At 39.9% G+C, this 18,935-nt stretch overlaps 1 protein-coding gene across 2 annotated transcripts; it reads left to right on the top strand.

The window, feature by feature from the left end:
* The first annotated feature begins 297 nt into the window (after positions 1-297).
* Positions 298-14,136, top strand: LOC133487008 (protein FAM171B-like). 2 transcript variants are annotated; one of them, XM_061792938.1, is made up of 8 exons: positions 298-631; positions 8,792-9,025; positions 9,124-9,216; positions 9,322-9,480; positions 9,575-9,745; positions 10,056-10,172; positions 10,285-10,408; positions 12,461-14,136. In XM_061792938.1, exons 1-8 carry the CDS (start codon positions 451-453, stop codon positions 13,314-13,316), a joined length of 1,935 nt encoding a protein of 644 aa, XP_061648922.1. In that variant the 5' UTR covers positions 298-450; the 3' UTR covers positions 13,317-14,136. The 2 variants fall into 2 exon arrangements, with proteins under 2 accessions (XP_061648922.1, XP_061648923.1); XM_061792939.1 differs by having other exon boundaries at positions 559-647.
* The last annotated feature ends 4,799 nt before the right edge of the window (positions 14,137-18,935 follow it).

The following is an 18,935-nucleotide window of genomic DNA, read 5'->3' as shown; positions in this document are numbered from 1 at the left end:
GGACTGTTTCGTTACGTGAGTAAATTCAGCTTCGTCGTATCATACTGTCTTTGAACGCACCTTTATGTTAGCGAATGCTATTATAAACTGTACTGTTCATATGAGAAATAAGACATATTAACCCTCAAACTCATTGATCATCGCACAACAAGACGTTTGCAATAGAAATAAAAAAAATATATACATGTAACAACCGTGATGATCTAAAATTAATCAAATACAGCATGAAAATGACATTAATGTGAAAAAAAAGAAAGCAAAAAAGAAGAGGCGTCCTCACGCAGCCTTGAGGGGAGGAGTTTAACCCCCCACCCCCTCCTCACCCAACAAGGCTGACAGCAAATTAAATGGATGCCCCACGAACAAGTTATAGATCGCGCTTGAGTGTTATTTTTTTGTTTTAAAGCAGTGGATTTCTTTTCTCTTCTTGTTTTGTATCCAAAAGAAAAAATGTTGATCTCGTTTTTGCTCAGTGCTCTGATTGTATGCGAGATCGAAGCGCTAGGCCAGCTCTCCCCCAGCGTAACCGGGACGAGACCCCCTCCTCTGCATGTCGATGATGAGGGGAACTCGTTCTCAACGGACCGAGAGGCTCCCAAGCGACAGCAGCAAGTCCTCGAACGCTTGTCCGGTTGGTGTGCAGCACTGTAAACAATATTCTTCAATGACATGTCGTGACGTGTTTACATGATCAAGTGCAGGAATATTTTTGTGTTGCATTAAGTCAATTTAATATTACATCGAATTAATTTACCCACACACGCACACACGCACACACACACACACGCACGCACTAAACTGGTAATTCGAAACAGAGATTTTTCTTTTATCTTCATTAAAAAAATGCAGATAGATGGATAGATAGATAGATAGATAGATAGATATACTGTATATAGATTCAGCGAGAGAATGTAAAAAAAATAGTTTAACAATGTTTTATTTAGTATTTATTTATTAATTTAGCTTATTAAAGAATAACAAATATTGTGTATATATAGGCGGCACGGTTGCCGGCTGGTTAGAGCGTCAGCCTCACAGTTCTGAGGACCCGGGTTCAATCCCCGGCCCCGCCTGTGTGGAGTTTGTATGTTCTCCCCGTGCCTGTGTGGGTTTTCTCCGGGCACTCCGGTTTCTTCCCACATCCCCAAAAACATGCATTAATTGGAGACTCTGCCCGTGGGTGTGACTGTGTGTGCGAATGGTTGTTTGTTTGTATGTTCCCTGCGATTGGCTGGCAACCGGTTCAGGGTGTACCCCGCCACCTGCCCGATGACAGCTGGGATAGGCTCCAGCACGCCCGCGACCCTCGTGAGGAGAAGTGGCTCCGAAAATGGGTGGATGGATATATGTATATTATAAAAATGTGTGTTTAACAATATATTTTTTTATAATCATAAAAATTCAATTTGAATGGATGTGTTTAGCATGACAGCTGGGATAGGCTCCAGCACGCCCGCGACCCTCGTGAGGAGAAGTGACTCCGAAAATGGGTGGATGGATATATGTATATTATAAAAATGTGTGTTTAACAATATATTTTTTTATAATCATAAAAATTCAATTTGAATGGATGTGTTTAGCATTAAAATAAACTATTACTGATGATTATAACTGTTTATGTGTTGCTTAATTTGACTGTTATTTCCCCCTAAATTTGGTGGATTAAAATGTATTAATGTTTTATTCATTTTGTAATTTATCTAAAAAGAGAATGATAAAAAATATCCATCCATCCATTTTCCGTACCGCTTCTCCTAAGTAGGGTCGCGGGCTTCCTGGAACCCATCCCAGCTGACTCTGGGCGAGAGGCGGGGTATACCCTGAACTGGTCGCCAGCCAATCGCAGGGCACATAGAAACAAACAACCTTTAACACTCACATTCACACCTTCAGGCAATTTAGTCTTCAATCAACCTACCATACATGTTTTTGAGGAAACCCTAGTACCCAGAGAAAACCCACCCAAGCACAGGGAGAACATGACAATTACATTGGTAAATTTGGTACAATTCATTAAGTAGGTTTTATTCAGCATAATTGGTTACATAAAATGTTTTTTTCATTTATTTATTTTTATTCTTTGGTTAATTTATTTATTGCAAATACAATGCTGTATATATTTGAAATAAACAGTTTTCTACTATCATGAACAATTTAGTTATTTTTATTAAATAATACATTAATCAACCAATCAACTATAAATAGTAAAATTCTAAAATGAGCTTCAATTATTTTGAAATAAAATACAATTTACGTATTTTTTTATTTTTTATTTTTTTTAAACCCAAGGTTATTTCCCTGTATTACCCTCAATGAACAACGTTTGGACATCCACAAAAAACTAATATCGATCTAATAGTGGTAATTCGGTTGTGGTTGTCCTAATCACAGAGGATTTTTTTTGAAGAGTAATGTCATTAAGTGCACATTCAGTAGGCCCAGAGCAGCTGGAGCTCCAAGATCTCATTACTTGAACAGTTGTTCAAGTGGTGAGCGCTATTTGCTGGCATCTCATTAGAAAGTGTTTTTCTCCTTCTAAGTACATTTTATGGATCTCAATCAACAACATTTGTCTTGGTAAATGTACATGTACTTTGACATATCTGTGGCTGCTCAGAAATCCCTTCGCATCACTCAATCTGTGATGTGAAGCTTGCTCCAGTTCGTCTGCGATCCTAATTAGGACAAGCACTATAAAAAAAAATGGATAATCGATTAATGGGTGGACAAAGTAATGGCACGGTAGAGGCAAAAACTCCCCAAAATTTGTTAAAATAAGTTTCATCTAGTTTTTAGTAGTAGTAGTAGTAGTAGTAGTGATAGTAGTTTTTATTTCTGTTTTCTAGTCTTTAGTCCAGTCAGTTTAGTTTATCCATCCATCCATTTTCTGAGCCGCTTCTCCTCACTAGGGTCGCGGGCGTGCTGGAGCCTATCCCAGCTATCATCGGGCAGGAGGCAGGGTACACCCTGAACTGGTTGCCAGCCAATCGCAGGGCACATACAAACAAACAACCATGCGCACTCACATTTACACCTACGGGTAATTTAGAGTCTCCAATTAATGCATGTTTTTGGGAAACCGGAGTGCCCGGAGAAAACCCACGCAGGCACGGGGAGAACATGCAAACTCCACACAGGCGGGGCCGGGGATTGAACCCGGGTCCTCAGAACTGTGAGGCTGACACTCTAACCAGTCGGCCACCATGCTGCCGCAGTTTAGTTTAGTCGAAAATTCAGCCCCTGAAATCAGTTCCATTTCAAAACATGACATTTGGCTGGCAAGTCTGTCCTGAGTAGACCCACAAAAAAAGGCTCCCAAAGCCATGCCCCAAAGACAGCCATGTTGGTTTGAAATGACCATTCTAAGGTCAATTTGACAATTTTCAGAGGCCTTCAAAGACAAATTTGTATTGGAGATTTTATCCTATCACCCAAATTTCAACCTTGTATATAGGCTAGTAAACCCCCATTATTTATGTGGAATAATAACCAAGCCCTAATGTGACTTGCGAAAAACCATGAGTAATTGACGCCCCCCCCCTTTTGAAATGTTCATATTTGCTTATATGAATAGTTTCAACAATAAATATAGGATAAACTATGATCCAAAAGAGATGTAATATCATTTCAAACCTATTTTATAAAATTTACATTAAAAATAAATAGTTTACAGATGATTTGATTTAGAAGAAAACATACACCGGAAGTGCACATGCACACATACACATTTGCGGGTCCCTGACGAGCGTAGGGATGCGAGGGCCCATTCATCACTTCTCATTTGTGCTTCTCATTCCAAGCATAAATTGTGTTCACTGTTTCTTTGACACAGATATGGACACACATTCGTCTCATGTGACTCAGCAGAGTGGCATTATCCACAAAGTCATGACTAATTCATGCTGTGTGTGGTAGGAGTGCAGTCCTCATCACGAGCCCGGCTGTCCCACGCTCTACTTTGTCTGGCACAGTCACACTTGGACCAAAGAGTGTGCAATGCAATCCACCCCCTTGCCTTGCTTCTTGCTGTTCACCATCCTTTTGGCTCTCAGCCTGTTCTCACAAGAATTTCTATAGAAATTGTAGAAAAGCTTTCACACTCTACAGTAGTAAACCACTTTTCACAAATCCACCTATGTGGATATGGATGTTTTTGTTCCCCCCCCCCCCCCCCCCCGTGGAACCTATGTCTAGCGATTTGCTGAAAAAGTCACCTATTCACGTTTTTGCTCTCTTTCGGAAATGCCCTAAGATGCCACATGATACTGCCAAAGCCCTGTCTAAATAATGTCTAAATTATTAATCTTATTAATAATTTACTTCAAATTTAATTCTTTACATTCTACTGTATTTAATATGTCGATACTATATGTTTTTTGTAAAGTGCAATATTATAGAGTACTATTTTCCTTATTGAAAAACACATTATAAATGATGTCTTCAAAGCAAAATGTCCCACTTCCTGTTCAATTTGAGTCACGGACCCTTGAAACTTTTCTGTGTGTCCCGTTATGATAGACGTCCACTTGGTCAAACTGGGATAAGATGTTATTTTTTTCTAACTTTCCAGGGGTGGCTACTCAGGTGTGGTACCCTGGGTTCACGATACAGACAATTGCAAAAATTAGTGAGTCTTTGGGCTTGTAGAGGTCCCCCAAAAGGGTGGGTTATTAATACTAAACAGAGATTTCTAGAGAGGTAACCTCCAAAATATACAGTCCATTTTCTGGTAATTACAGTGTTTTTTTGGTCTTTTTTCCCTTGTAACACTGTGTAGCCGCTGCACCTGCACTTGAGACAGATTTGGATTTGGCTTGCGTTTTCCTCTTTCTGCGGAATGTATGACCTAATTCCGACACACACACACTCACACAAACAAGACTGCCCATGTTTATATCAGCGGGAGTGGGCGAGGGTTTTGTGTGTGTGTGTGTGTGTGTGTGTGTGTGTGTTTTTTCAAGCGATAAATCACTGTCGGACCATCTGTTTGGGGTTGTGTGGTGCTCTCACAGAACCAACCAATCATGATTGAGTTCTTTTAAATGGGGTTTGTGAAAATGGGGTACTGGTTTATAGTGGGATTACGATGATATACTTGCTTGAATGTTTAGGTTTCAAATGATTGTTTCCTCTGCAAATGCACAAATGTGTGTTGAAGCTATAACGCATACAAGTGGAGGATCTATTTGTCATCCACGTCAATAGTCTCAGATGTCGCATTTCAACTCTCATCATAAACCTCTTTGCCACATGGTCCGGTTAGCCAAATGGGGGAGATTATTGTAATCCGGCACGAGACACCTCCACTCCACATAGACCGAGCCCCCCTCCCCCCACCCCCAAAATCCGGGTCGTCTATAAGGGAGAAAACTCACACGCAAAGCTCGTAACAAGCATTATCTAGTCTATCTGCACTGATTTTTATATGCCAGTTAACTGAGCAAGGCTGATAACATTCCCATAATGTAAATGCTTGTTTCACATGTCTGTGATGAAGTGGCATGATGTAGGATCATGTCATTATCTGCCTTAGCAACGCTGGACTGTTATGTAAACTGAGTAAACTAGTGGCGTGTCCATTCTTGTAAAGCCCCTGGCCGCTCGACGAGGAGCAGCATTAGGAAAAGTCACACCAGCGTATTCAGACGCTGTGATGACAGTGATGTGAATGCTTTGAATTTGAGGCACATGCTTTCAATAAACAATTTGGAACCACTCATTAATGACTTCCAAAATTCACGTTTTCTGGAGTGTACATAGTCGTCCATCCAATCCATGGTTCAAATCTGGTCGCAAACCAACAAAATCTCTAGTGCAAGATTTTCCTTGAAAACCCTGGGAAATTACCAAAATGACCCTAGACTGGTGGCATTAAACCAAAATGGACAACTGTGTGTGTCTTATCTGGCATGAGTGTTTGAGACGTTTTTGTGGTTGACACCCCATGTTTGTCAGGAAATCTATCTTAGTTCAGCTAAGAATATCAGGTATCTATAAATGCAGTAAGTGGAATAAGATACCCAAGTTTTGTTGTCGTGGAAATACATTTTGGTATAAAGTTTTTGCTTTAAGCATCGTTCTTTTTTTTTTTAGGGTGGCCTTGTTGTAAAAAGTGCCATCTATCCTGTCCTGTCCTATCTGTGACTCGTCTATATATATATGTATGTGTGTGTGTATGTGTGTGCGTGTGTATGTGTATATATATATATATATATATATATATATATATATATATATATATCTATATATATATATATCTATATATATATATATCTATATATATATCTATATATATATATATATATATATATATATATATATATATATATATATATATATATATAGATATATATATATATATATAGATATATATATAGATATATATAGATATATATATACATGCGGCACGGTGGCCGACTGGTTAGAGCGTCAGCCTCACAGTTCTGAGGTGCGGGGTTCAATCCCCGTCCCCGCCTGTGTGGAGTTTGCATGTTCTCCCCGTGCCTGCGTGGGTTTTCTCCGGGCACTCCGGTTTCCTCCCACATCCCAAAAACATGCATTAATTGGAGACTCTAAATTGCCCGTAGGCATGACTGTGAGTGCGAATGGTTGTTTGTTTCGATGTGCCCTGCGATTGGCTGGCAACCAGTTCAGGGTGTACCCCGCCTCCTGCCCGATGACAGCTGGGATAGGCTCCAGCACGCCCGCGACCCTAGTGAGGAGAAGCGGCTCAGAAAATGGATGGATGGATATATATACATGGATGGATATATACATATATATATACAGGGTGATTTAAAGGTAACACACTATTTTAAAATACTTATAATTTATTCTTATGCTTTAATATTTTTCTAAATTTTTTTGTGTATGTTCCATGATTAAGGAGCAAGTCTATTCTACCAAACCAACGACTTTGGAAGAACTTGAAGGGCGAATACGAGAAGTTATGTCTTCCATCCCACAAGAGTTCTTTGTGAAATCAGTTAATGCGGTTCCCAGGCGGCTTGAGAAACTGGTGGCTAATGCTAGCGTCCATATCGAATTTTAAATAAAACTCCATGCAATACACTTTCTTCGCGCATGTTCATTTATTGTAAGAATTATGGTTCAGAAATAAATTATAAGTACTTAAAAATAGGGAGTTACTTTTCAATCACCCTGTGTATATATATATATATATATATATATATATATATATATATACAGACACACACAAACCTTTTATTACTTCTTTGTACACTGCTATTGATTTTGGCACTTTTAATGAATTGCTTGCATACCGTGAGCATCGATTTTTAATGACTTATGCCACTGCACGCTTTATTCAAGCGTCAGGGAGTGATATATGATTGAGGATTTTCTGCATTGTGAATGCAACACTATTGCTCTCCCACATTAGTCTCATGGCCATGAACGAACAATTGCCTTCACAGTGCGATCGCAGCTAATTGGATTTGTGAATAAGGTGGCACAGTATCATTAGTCTATGAATGGGGCGATAAGAGAATTACATAGATGCAAATCCAGATCTGTGGCTCTGTGCATGCTGATTTAGTAGCTCTCTTTAATCAATCTTCAGTTTTGCTAATTGCCCATATGTCCGTTTGTATTTGTGCCTTGAACCTCTTTGCGGATTACTTGATCAATATTGTTCCAGGAGTCCTCCAATTGGTTTCCCATTGAGTTGTCCAGGGTGGCTGTGTCTGCTTTATTTGGAACTACAGGCATCTTCATTCTTCATGTCTGTCTTCATACCATCCACTGCTTTAATCTCACATAAGGTATTTTTCAAAGGTTACCCCAGGGTGTCCGGGCTCTCCCTTAGAGATAGGGTGAAAAGAGATAGTGAGACGCTCGGTCATCTGGGAGGGTATGAGAGTCGAGGAGCTGCTCCTACGAGTACGAGAGGAGCCAAATGAGGTGACTCAGACACCTGGTTAAGATGCCCCCTGGACGCCTCCCTGGTGTGGCATTCCGGGCACATCCTACATGAGGGTGGCCCGGGGCACGACCCAGGAGACACGGGAGAGACTATGTCGCCCGGCTGGCCTGGGAACGCCTCGGGATCCCCCCCGGAAGAGCTGAGGAGAGGGAAGTCTGGGCTTCCTTGCTTGAGCTGCTGCCCCGTCACCCGACCGGATAAGCGGAAGAGGATGGATGGATGGATGGATGGATGAGTTGTAATAATGTCAATAGAGTGCTATTAACTTTGAGGCCTGCAGTCCTCCTCTTTTGAAAATGTCATGTTCTGTTTGATTTATGTTTTGTTTTCTTCCTGTTAGTTCGTGCTCCCTGTGTTTGTCTTTTCTCTTATGGTTTGCAACATAAAAGCACCGGAATTTATTGCAAGAAAAAAGAAGCACAAAAAAAAAATCCAACAATTACAGAATCCAATATGGAAATGAGACAGAATGCATACAGCAAACGAGCAGGAGACAAATGAATGATCCAGGGTCTTCCTGGTGTGGTCGTAGGGCTTAAGACTGGGAGTTGATTACAATTGCTCCCATGTATGCGCTTCCCAGCGCCACCTTGGGGAAATGAAGAGAAACAGGAAACTAACTGACAGGAAAAATATATATATAATTTAGACATAAAGTGACAAAAAATTAACTACCTTGGTGTAATTTCTGAGAAATTATATGTTTAATTTCATTATTCATAGACCAGATAAATCCCTATTTTAAGGGCTTTCCTACTGAAAAATGTACTAAATTGTGCAAGCATGTTCATCCTAAATAAAACCACTTCAGTCTACTGTTTTCTTAGCAATGTTATATTCACACAGGTTCAAGCTTCACCCTGAAGGTACAGGTCACTGACATGCTGACTCGTCAGTACCTGAGTCAGGCAGAGGTGGATCTCTACGTCAATTACACCAGAACCAACACAGTTCTTACAGCGGACGACGGCAGTGTTTTTCTCCAAGTACCTTTTCAAACTGGGTCACCTGTCACAGTTGTGGCGTGCAAGGACGGCTACATTTGCGCATTGCTTCCATACAGAACTATGAGGACACCAAGTGAGATTTGGATTTTTTCATAGTAAAGTATTTTGAAATTATTATCTGTGATATTATGGCTTCACAACAAATGTAAAGCATGGTTTTTCCCGTTTCAGTATTTTCTTCGGTGACCGTACCACTATGCCGTCTGACACAAGGAAACATCTGGATTTTTGAAGACTCTTTCCTGATCACTGACAAAACATCTGGTAATTTACAATTGCCAGAATTGTCAGCACTATTTCTCAAATTTCATAAATATATAATAATAAAAGTGATCATTTACATTCAACTGTTTGTTGATTTTTTTCCAGATACTTCATTAGAGCCTGTTGTCCAGTTCCCAAAGAGTCTGCTGAACCTGACCGAGGGCAGTGACATCGCCTCTTTTAAAGCTTACTTGACCATCCCGAAGCCACCTTTACAGGAACGAGACTTTCTCAAGACCTTGGCCATCATGAGCAGAACAACAGGTTGCTTGGCAATATGGATAGTTTTAACGTGGCACGATCTGCTGAGAGGGAAAACAAAAATAATCATTGTCATTGTGGTTTTTTTCTTCCGAAGGATACATCAGCATGGAATTGAATCCAGTTGCGGCAGTTAGTGTGCGACTGTTCTCCGGAGACACAGAGCTGCATATCAGTGGACCCATAAAGATCAGCCTAACTCTTCCCGACAACTGTGAACTGCAGTCTTCAAATGCAGTTCCAGCATGGTTATATAACCGCACCACTGGTGGGTAGACAAATCACACACGCGATGTTCCTAACAATGAAGCGTCCTTCATATTTTGTAACTAATTTGAGAGATTAGAATGGTGGATTTTGAAGTTTACAGGAAATAATTTGACCGACGTGACAAAATAATTGACTTCATGTCTCTTCTTATTTCACTTGTAAGATATGTTTTGGATTTGATCTCAACAGATAACACTGACCAGGAAATCATCATTAATCTTAAATTCCACTGCCACATTTAGTAAAGAGTGCAGTGTTGGACATCCACTTCAAGTATTTTGCTTTATGTATTTTATCGTTTCATTTAGGTGGCTGGATGAGACAGGGATTAGGGTCGGTGGTGTCAGAAGGTAGAAAATTGAGTTGGACATTCACCGCTCCTCATCTTGGTTACTGGATTGCTGCACCTATGCCAACTGTTGGACGTAAGCACTGACCTTAAGCGATGCAGGTTTTAAATGGCATAAGTAGGGTATGGGTGAACATTTTAAACCAAAATAAATTCATAAATCTCCATCTTCAATCTCTGTTCTTTAGATGTCTTTAGACCTGACATCCTCAGGGACGTCTTTGTCCATTATTCACCTTTCCTGATGGTCATTCTTGGAGGAATGCTTTGTCTTTTTGCCTGTCTTCTTGCTGGCCTGTTGTATTGTCACAGGTAAGGAAGGCTTGTATGGCATCGCATCGTATCACTGAACTCATGCTCAACTATGGAAGTGTATTGCATTCACTTGGATAAAATATCCATCCATCCATTTTCTGAACCGCTTCTCCTCACTAGGGTCGCGGGCGTGCTGGAGCCCATCCCAGCTGTCATTGGGCAGGAGGCGGGGTACACCCTGAACTGGTTGCCAGCCAATCGCAGGGCACATACAAACAAACAACCATTCGCACTCACAGTCACACCTACGGGCAATTTAGAGTCTCCAATTAATGCATGTTTTTGGGATGTGGGAAGAAACCGGAGTGCCCGGAGAAAACCCACGCAGGCACGGGGTGAACATGGGCGGGGCCGGGAATTGAACCCGAGTCCTCAGAACTGTGAGGCTTACGCTCTAAAAAGTCAGCCACCGTGCCTTGGATAAAATAAATAAATAAATACAAAAAAAAAAACCTCCTGTTTTTCAGAGTAATTTTTTGAGGGCTTTGTTTTTTTTAATTTTTTCTAATTTTTCCCACTGTTTTATGACTGTTTTCCTCCTGTTTTTCTGAGTAATTTTTTCCCCTGTTTTTCTGAGTAATTCCTCCCCCCCTGTTTTTCTGAGAATTTTTTTTCTAATGACTAATAACTATACCATCTATGTGACTCAAAGAGAGGACTATCTTCCAGTGTCTTAAACCCATATCAAAATAAAACTTGATCAAACTAAATAAACCGGTCATGTTGCTTCCTACGCAGTCCGCAAAGAGTCACTTGGAGTTTGCAGGTTCTTGCATGAGTTTGATGTGTCCCGTACGTCCCGTGTGTAACTCAGAAAAAAATAGTAAGAAAAACAGGTGCAAATTTTTTTGTCAGAAAAAGAAGAAAATTGTCAGAAAAACAGGGGGGGAAATTAGAGAAAAATAATTAGTCAGAAAAACAGATTTAAAAAAACAAAGCCCTCAAAAAAAATACTTATTTATAATAACTTATTATTTTTTTTAATCCAAGTGAATGGATTACACTTCCGTACTCAATGGATGAAAATGAATCAGTAAATTAGATTTTTTTTTTTTAAAAAGAACATCTTTATACACTCTACTTCATACATATGCCTATTAGTTTGCTGATCAATGCCTGTGGCGATGCAATGGACACATCGACAAACACATATGCCTCCTCACACACTCACTGCGTCGGCAACCTCATCTGGTAATCGAGTACCGCGTATGCCACTGATCAGATGCTAACGCTGTTAGCTAACACATTAAAAAAAGAAAATAAATCCACTGCAGCTCTGCATATCTTTTATTTCTTTGACAGGATAGGTTTTCAGGCAGCGTAGTACAGACATGACTTGAAAATGGTGGGTCTTCTCGTGGGTTTATCTCCTTTACATGGTGACAGTCAGACCAGCTGAAGGTATATAAAGCGGGGGTTCACGTTTACTCCTATTACGTTGGTTGGATGTCATCAAGTGTCAACACCATCACCGTCACTTTGTTGAGTCTGAATTTGTGTGTGAGACATTTGTTTTCTGCTTTCACCTAATCCAAGTTTCATAACTGTCTCTCCTTTAGTTTCCATTTGGTTTAAGGTCGAGTTCTGTTCATCTGTCATTTTAATATAATTTGTATGTTTGTTCTCCCAACTTCCTTTCTAAAAACATTTGGAGCCCATTTGTTCAGGGTTTCGGTGCCTTTTTTTGGTAGTTCCCCAACCAGTGACCCCGTATAAGAATTTGTTCTTGGGGGAAACGTAAAAGGGGTGGTTATTATGTAAATTAGCCGGATAGTGACAACACAATTTGAAAAGTTCAGAACAGCTTGCTCACAGACACATTTTTGGAAATAGGCAGCAAGCCAAATATTTGCTTGGTTGTATAATTTCAAACTTGTTGGGTGGGCAGACACTCCAGAGGCCAGGCTATTTTTACACAAGCAATTGAAAAGCCAATTTTTCACAATACCCTTTCATAATGGACTGGTGGAAGGGACTGATGTATTGCATTTTACAATGATGTGATATATGACAGAATGAATTTCAATAGATGTGTCTGTTTTTCTCTAGAAACTCTGCAAGGCAAACTAAAGTGACGCAGATGGTGCCACTGATGAGAAAAGACCAATCCACCACGACCGGCAGCAATGAAGACATTGAAGGATCTTCTCAATTTACCGAAAAAAGGGATGACCATCATAATGTCAGCGTATCCATCTATAATGGCAATATTATAGCCAATCCAAATGCATTGGCCGGCAGGGCTGAAGCCAATGATGTGATTCCTTCAAGCAATACAACGGAGCTGATACGAGTTCCGGCTTCTCTAACAGACTCTCTGGTGTTTTACAACCAGCCTATTGCCATTCTGCATGCGGCTGCATTTTTCCAAGTGGAAGACCAACAAGAGGAGCTCCACTGGAGCAAGTCAGTGGCTTTGTATACTGGTGGCTCGGAGAAACTGAGTGAAGAAAGCTGCAGCCAAAATGTGTCACCTAGTTCCTCTGCCACTGCGAACCAGGGAGGAGATCCCAAAAGACAGGTTGTCAATTTGGAAAATGCTCAGGTCCCAACATCCAGAGGCCAGTATAGTCTCCTGGAATCTGCATCAGTTCCAGAAACATTAAGTAAAATGCGGACCAGTAGACACTCGATGGACGCCGCGACAGAACTTTCAAAAATGCCTTCCTCGCAGCCTCCCCGGGCCTGGTTTGTGAGTCTGGAGGGCAAACCTGCGGCCGAGATCCATTATGCCGTGGCAGAGCAGCAGCGGAGAAGAAGAGCGGCGGAAAGTCAAGAAACCAGTTTGGATTCGGGCGTGGATATGATCGAGATGAACCAGACACCCGGGAGGAGAGCTGTAACTCTGGAGAGGAACACTACTTTTGTAAAGAGGACATCCAGCAACAAACATCCGTCGCAGTAAAATCACCAGTCAGTGTTCAGGTCTGCAGTGCTTGAAGTGAAATAGCATCAGATGTAATTACTGTATGTCATGATGTGAGTGGCTGAGTTCACACAATCAGCATTCTAGCTACATCTGCGATATAGCAGTCGTTGATTTAAAATATGATTCGTTTTCACTCATTGTACTGTAACTGAACAAGATGTGATTCATTCTCTCCTTCATTAGTTTCATCAATTGACAAGTTAAATTGCAAAGCTTTTTTGTCATTGATAATGACTCATTTGGATTGTCGGGTGTCAAGGCAAAAATGTTAACCCTTAGTAGACAACAGACAGGACAAGCACACTGAGAATAATAAGAGATACAATTTAATAAAAACTTGCATCCAAGGAAAGAGTTAAAATACAACCTGATGGCTTTCAGAAGTGTCTGCCTTGTTCTCCTTTTTAGGCAGGTTTATATATATATATATATATATATATATATATATATATATATATATATATATATATATATATATGTATATATATATATATATATATATACACACACACAGATACACACCTATATCTCAACAGGCAGTTATCATCTGCCTCATGCAAGTGGTGCCCCAGCTCTTCAACAAATGGAAGTTTATGTTTGTCAATTTGTGTTTACCACAGTGGAATCAATCTTTTCCAAAACCTCCAAAACCCTAACATTATCACACTGAGTTGTTTTTGCCATATAGTCTCATGAACTAAACATTTTCTTCATGCAAAATAAACTCTTTGTTTATTTTCTTCTGGCTTAATGTCAATATCCAGATTTCTAAATAAACTAAACGTGTGTAATTCAAGTGTTGTCCTAAGATTCCTGTTAATTTTATTATTTCACAATAATTTAAACTCGAGACAGCTGTAACAACACGACATTTGCATTTTGTTCTTCACCGATGGATTTGACTGAGCAAGTGCATGTTGGTAAGGTACATCCACTAGAGGTCAGACTTTCACAAGGTTTGTTTCCTGTTAGCAGTAGTTAAATGAGAGTCTAACCACACATACCAAAACACTTAAATTTGTTCTATCTGCATTGATGTAATGTTTGAAAATGCCACAAACAAATTGTAGAATATAAATGTTTAAAGGGGCAAAAAATGGAAAATAGATTAATGGTTATACTAACTATATCCCAAGGAATAGTTAAATCAATCAAAGCTTTCATTAATCACACTGTTTAACTGTATCGACAATGAATGAACAGTCCCTTCAATAATAATTCAGAGGCATTATTGTACATCATTTGCATGTGAAAAACAATTTGGTTCTCAAACTAGGGTCGTCAGACCCCCTGGGGTCCGTGAGCCATAACTTGGGGGTTTGCAAAATAATTTGCAATCAATTGTCATCACTTAAAGTGCATACCTACAGTAGATAACAGGATTGTCTCTCCAATAAAACAAACATGATAAACCAATTACTCCTCCTGTACTTAGCTTTGGGACAATTTTAAGCTGTGATTTGATTGTGAAATATTCCTGCATGAATAAAGTTTTTTTTTTAGCCTGGAATGGGAAAGCTTGGCTCAACACTGGACCCAAAGACCCAAAACATAGTCCTGAAAACACCCAAGAATGGCTGTCAACAAAACAGCACTCTATTCTGAAGTGGCCTTTAGCTACCCCGATCTAAACCCTATTGAACACCCGTGGATGGAGTTAAAACTTGCAACTCTACCATTAATGTTTGTGTTCAAGAAATTATTATTTACAAGTTATAAATTATTATTATCAGTACAATTTGTATTTTACTTTCACGTGAAATTCATTTTTCCTTCCGGACTGTTAATGTTCAAATTGTGCATAATGTTACAGTGGCTTTTAAGTGTTACTTGGTGTAAAAGGTTTGAGAACCACTTCTATATATTATATTGACGAATCTCTCAGATCAAGGCTGCAAAAGATTGAGTGTGACTGAATACCCCAAGAGATTGCCAGTTTCGAAGATTCTAGTAAACAGATTGATATGACTATTCTTCCAATGCTGAGCAAGAATAGGAAGAGCTTCAGTACTGTATGGAAAGAAAACGTGACATCAGGCACACTATTTCTGAATGCACAACTGTAAAATGCAACACCACACACGGTACACACACACACACACACACACACACACACTATCTGTTGAAAATAGAATGGCTTGGTGTGAATGGGTTCAGAAATAGCTTGTGGTTGAAAGTGGTTGGCTATAGATAACCTGAGTGATTATTTTCCTTCTCAAGTGATATCTCATTTCCTACATTTTGTTTATGTCCCTCATTATAGTGATGGTATTGCAAGCCAGACACATTCTCTTTTTCTTGCAGTCAGTGGCCCTGCTGCATGGACTGTGCAGCTGATTTCTAAAACTCGTTGAGTGTTTGCACAGATAATATCGAGAGGCTGTAGGATTAATTGCAGCAGAGAGAACGTGGCAGACATTCTCTCAGCGAAAGCTAAGCTTCTTAGCAGCGTACGTATTTCAACCTGGACATGAATTTTGTTGCCACAGTGTTTGCAATTACCATCAATTTCTGGCTCTTTTTAACTGGAACTTTATCATAAAACAAGGAAGTGTGGTGAAAATTTTAAAGATTCCAAATATGATCCCCCAGAACCTAACTGGTAGTGCCCCCCCCCCAAAAAAAGAAAATAATGTCCCCCCTACACCAGTTTCTCTGATCAACACAAAATTGGGTGAACCTGTTTATCATAACAGGTGGACAAAAATGTCTCAAGGACCCATGCCAGAAATTGAACAGAAAGTTGGCCATTGTGGTTTGAAGCAGGCATTTTGGGCCAAATCTAGTGCTCATACACTAGGGATCCTCGAAACTTTAATTGAGGCAACTGGACTCTTCTTGGTTGTTCTAAATTTGAGGACAGTAATGTCCAAATTCTGGACAGAGGACTGCTGATGTGAAAGAGTTGTCATAAAGCCATCTATGTCCAACAAGAAAGGCCCTATCTAAACAGAAGGAGGTTTACGCCATCTCTTATTGTCTGCTTTTACCAATGTCCCTACATCACTCTCCAAAGATTATCTCACTTCATGGGAAAAGTAGCCACTGAGTCATTTTGCCACCAGGGAGGTGATTAACCAGTAGTTATGCAAGGGACACACCCAACAGAGATTTAAATAGGGGGACTCCACACCTAAAATTTCTAATTTTACATAGATGGCTTCCTTCACACCTCTTTCAAATCAGTGGTCCTCTCTACCCTAGTGAGGATAAGCGGTACACAAACTGAATGTCCTCAAATTTTAGAATTTTAGTTTAATAACTTGTAACTTATCTGGCTGTTGCTTAATTTAAAAAGATATTTTGCATTGACCATCTAAGAAAGCTTGCTGTTCTGTTTGTTAGCAGGGATGTGATATTTTTCTTATTTAAAAGATATGCCTTGGGTCAATAAAGATTAATGCAGAATGGAGGAATGAAGTGGACCCAGGAATTTAACTGCCAGCAAAACAAAGGAACACCCAAAACTCACTGTTCACATCCCTTTGTGTTGAAAGCAATTGTCCACCAGCACCACACTTTATTAAATATAACACACTAGAATGGTTAAAAAAAACAAAAACTGCTGGATCAAGGTGGGGCATGCACCACTTTTTTTGTTTGTGCCCAAATTGTGATTACATTTAACTCCAAAATGACAAGATAACTGCTTCTGCTTTAAAAACAATATGATTAGGATGTGCTGTGAAGAGAAAAAAATATGTGCTTCTGATCGAGGGTGGATCAAAGATGATGTTAAAATTTTCAGAAAGACAGTGATGAATAAATGCCTGATACAATTTCTTAATTCAAAACTGTCCTTTCGCAAGCACAACACAAATGTTGCTCATAAAGTTGGGATGGAATCTCTTTCAATGCCTTTTCAGCTCAGGTTACAAATGCAAAGCAGCTGTTCCTCACGGTGTTTGTAGTTTAATATATGTCACATGAAATGCAATGGATGGATAGTGACTTTCAATTTTGTCTTTTGTGGGCAGCACATATATTCTGTTATGTAGTATTTGTTTAGGTGAGGCAGATTTATGTTGACATGAACTTGTTTTTCATGTCTATTCGTTGTGTTTGGGAATTAAAGACAATGTGACTTTTTTACGGCGGCACAGTGAACGACTGGTTTGAGCGTCAGCCTCACAGTTGTGAGGACCGGGGTTCAATCCCCGGCCCCGCCTATGTGGAGTTTGCATGTACTCCCCGTGCTTGCGTGGGTTTTCTCCGGGCACTCCGGTTTCCTCCTACATCCCAAAAACATGCAGGGTAGGTTAATTGACATTTCTAAATTGCCCGTAGGTGTGACTGTGAGTGCAAATGGTTGTTTGTTTGTATGTGCCCTGGGATTGGCTGGCAACCAGTTCAGGGTGTACCCCGCCTCCTGCCGGATGATAGCTGGGATAGGCTCCAGCACGGCCGCGACCCTAGTGAGGAGAAGCGCCTCAGAAAATGGATGGATGGATGACTTTTTTACACATCTGTGTGTCTTAACATGTCTGTGACATATGTTCATCAAAAAAAATAGCCCAAGGATTAGCCTGTTTTAAGAGGGCGGATGGGCTTGTTCAGTCTCATGCAAGTGAGCCATTGGTCACTTCGCCTTACATACTAGTGGGCCAATGGTAAGAATAGATTATGTTACCATGACGAATAGGCCTGAAGCTTCGGTTGGTTTGACGTTGAAACACAAATAAATAATAAAAAGAAAGAAAAAAAGGATGCACGAACTGCAAACCACAAGCAAGCTCACTCAAAGACATAATGGATTCTACAGTATTTTCCCCCATGGAGACAGCACTTCACTTAATTGTGGAATCCTCCCTCATTTGTTAAACAGTTAAGTTAAAGTTAAACAGTTCAAATACATTTGTTTTAATGTGTTTTAGTTTTTTCTTGCTTTAACATCTTTCATACAGCTTTAATATTTGTCTCTGTATTTTAACCATGTAAAGCACTTTGTCATCAATTTCATCATTACCGAGATGCGGACTTACATTTGTCATTTATTGTGCGGATACGTCCAGGCCTTATGCTACCGATTATCCCATCAATTATTCATCAATTGGATTGAAAGAGATTTTTTGTTATTATTATTATTTTTTGTTATTAATCAACAACACAATAAAATATGCCGACCAGTTCAGGGTGTACCCTGCCTCTCGCACGAAGATAGCTGGGATAGGCTCCACCACACCCTAGTGAGGATAAGCGGTACCGAAAATGGATGGATGGATGGTTCATTTGGGCAGGCACCCCATAGAGACCAAACAATTTATATAAAAGATATTTATATTTCAATCATAAATATGTCCCCTCGAACTGGATTTGATATGGTTTATCTGGATTTGTTTTTACCAGAAAAAAAGCATTCATAGAAGGTTTCAAATAAACATCAGAGGACGCAAGCTTTACAATCATGGGAAACATTAAGACGTATGTGCAAATCATGAGGCGAAACTGAAATTCAAACAGCCTTGTGAGAAACATGAAACGGTCCATGGGTAAAAGCAGAGCAACCTGAGGACTCACGTGTTTATTTTACTGCATTTTCCCCTTACGGCTCGGGCTGTAGAGGGCTCTCATCTGTCCCGGCGGTCCAAGTGCATC

This window comes from Phyllopteryx taeniolatus, chromosome 12, assembly GCF_024500385.1.
Source record: "Phyllopteryx taeniolatus isolate TA_2022b chromosome 12, UOR_Ptae_1.2, whole genome shotgun sequence".
In the NCBI taxonomy this organism is placed as follows: domain Eukaryota; kingdom Metazoa; phylum Chordata; class Actinopteri; order Syngnathiformes; family Syngnathidae; genus Phyllopteryx; species Phyllopteryx taeniolatus.
This window is presented reverse-complemented; position numbering and strand designations above follow the sequence as displayed.

Coding starts and splice junctions, on each gene's coding strand:
- LOC133487008 (XM_061792938.1), top strand. CDS start 451: ATGTTGATCTCGTTTTTGCTCAGTGCTCTGATTGTATGCGAGATCGAA. Junction 9,481..9,574: donor CATCATGAGCAGAACAACAG/GTTGCTTGGCAA, acceptor TTTCTTCCGAAG/GATACATCAGCATGGAATTG. Junction 10,173..10,284: donor ACCTATGCCAACTGTTGGAC/GTAAGCACTGAC, acceptor TCTGTTCTTTAG/ATGTCTTTAGACCTGACATC.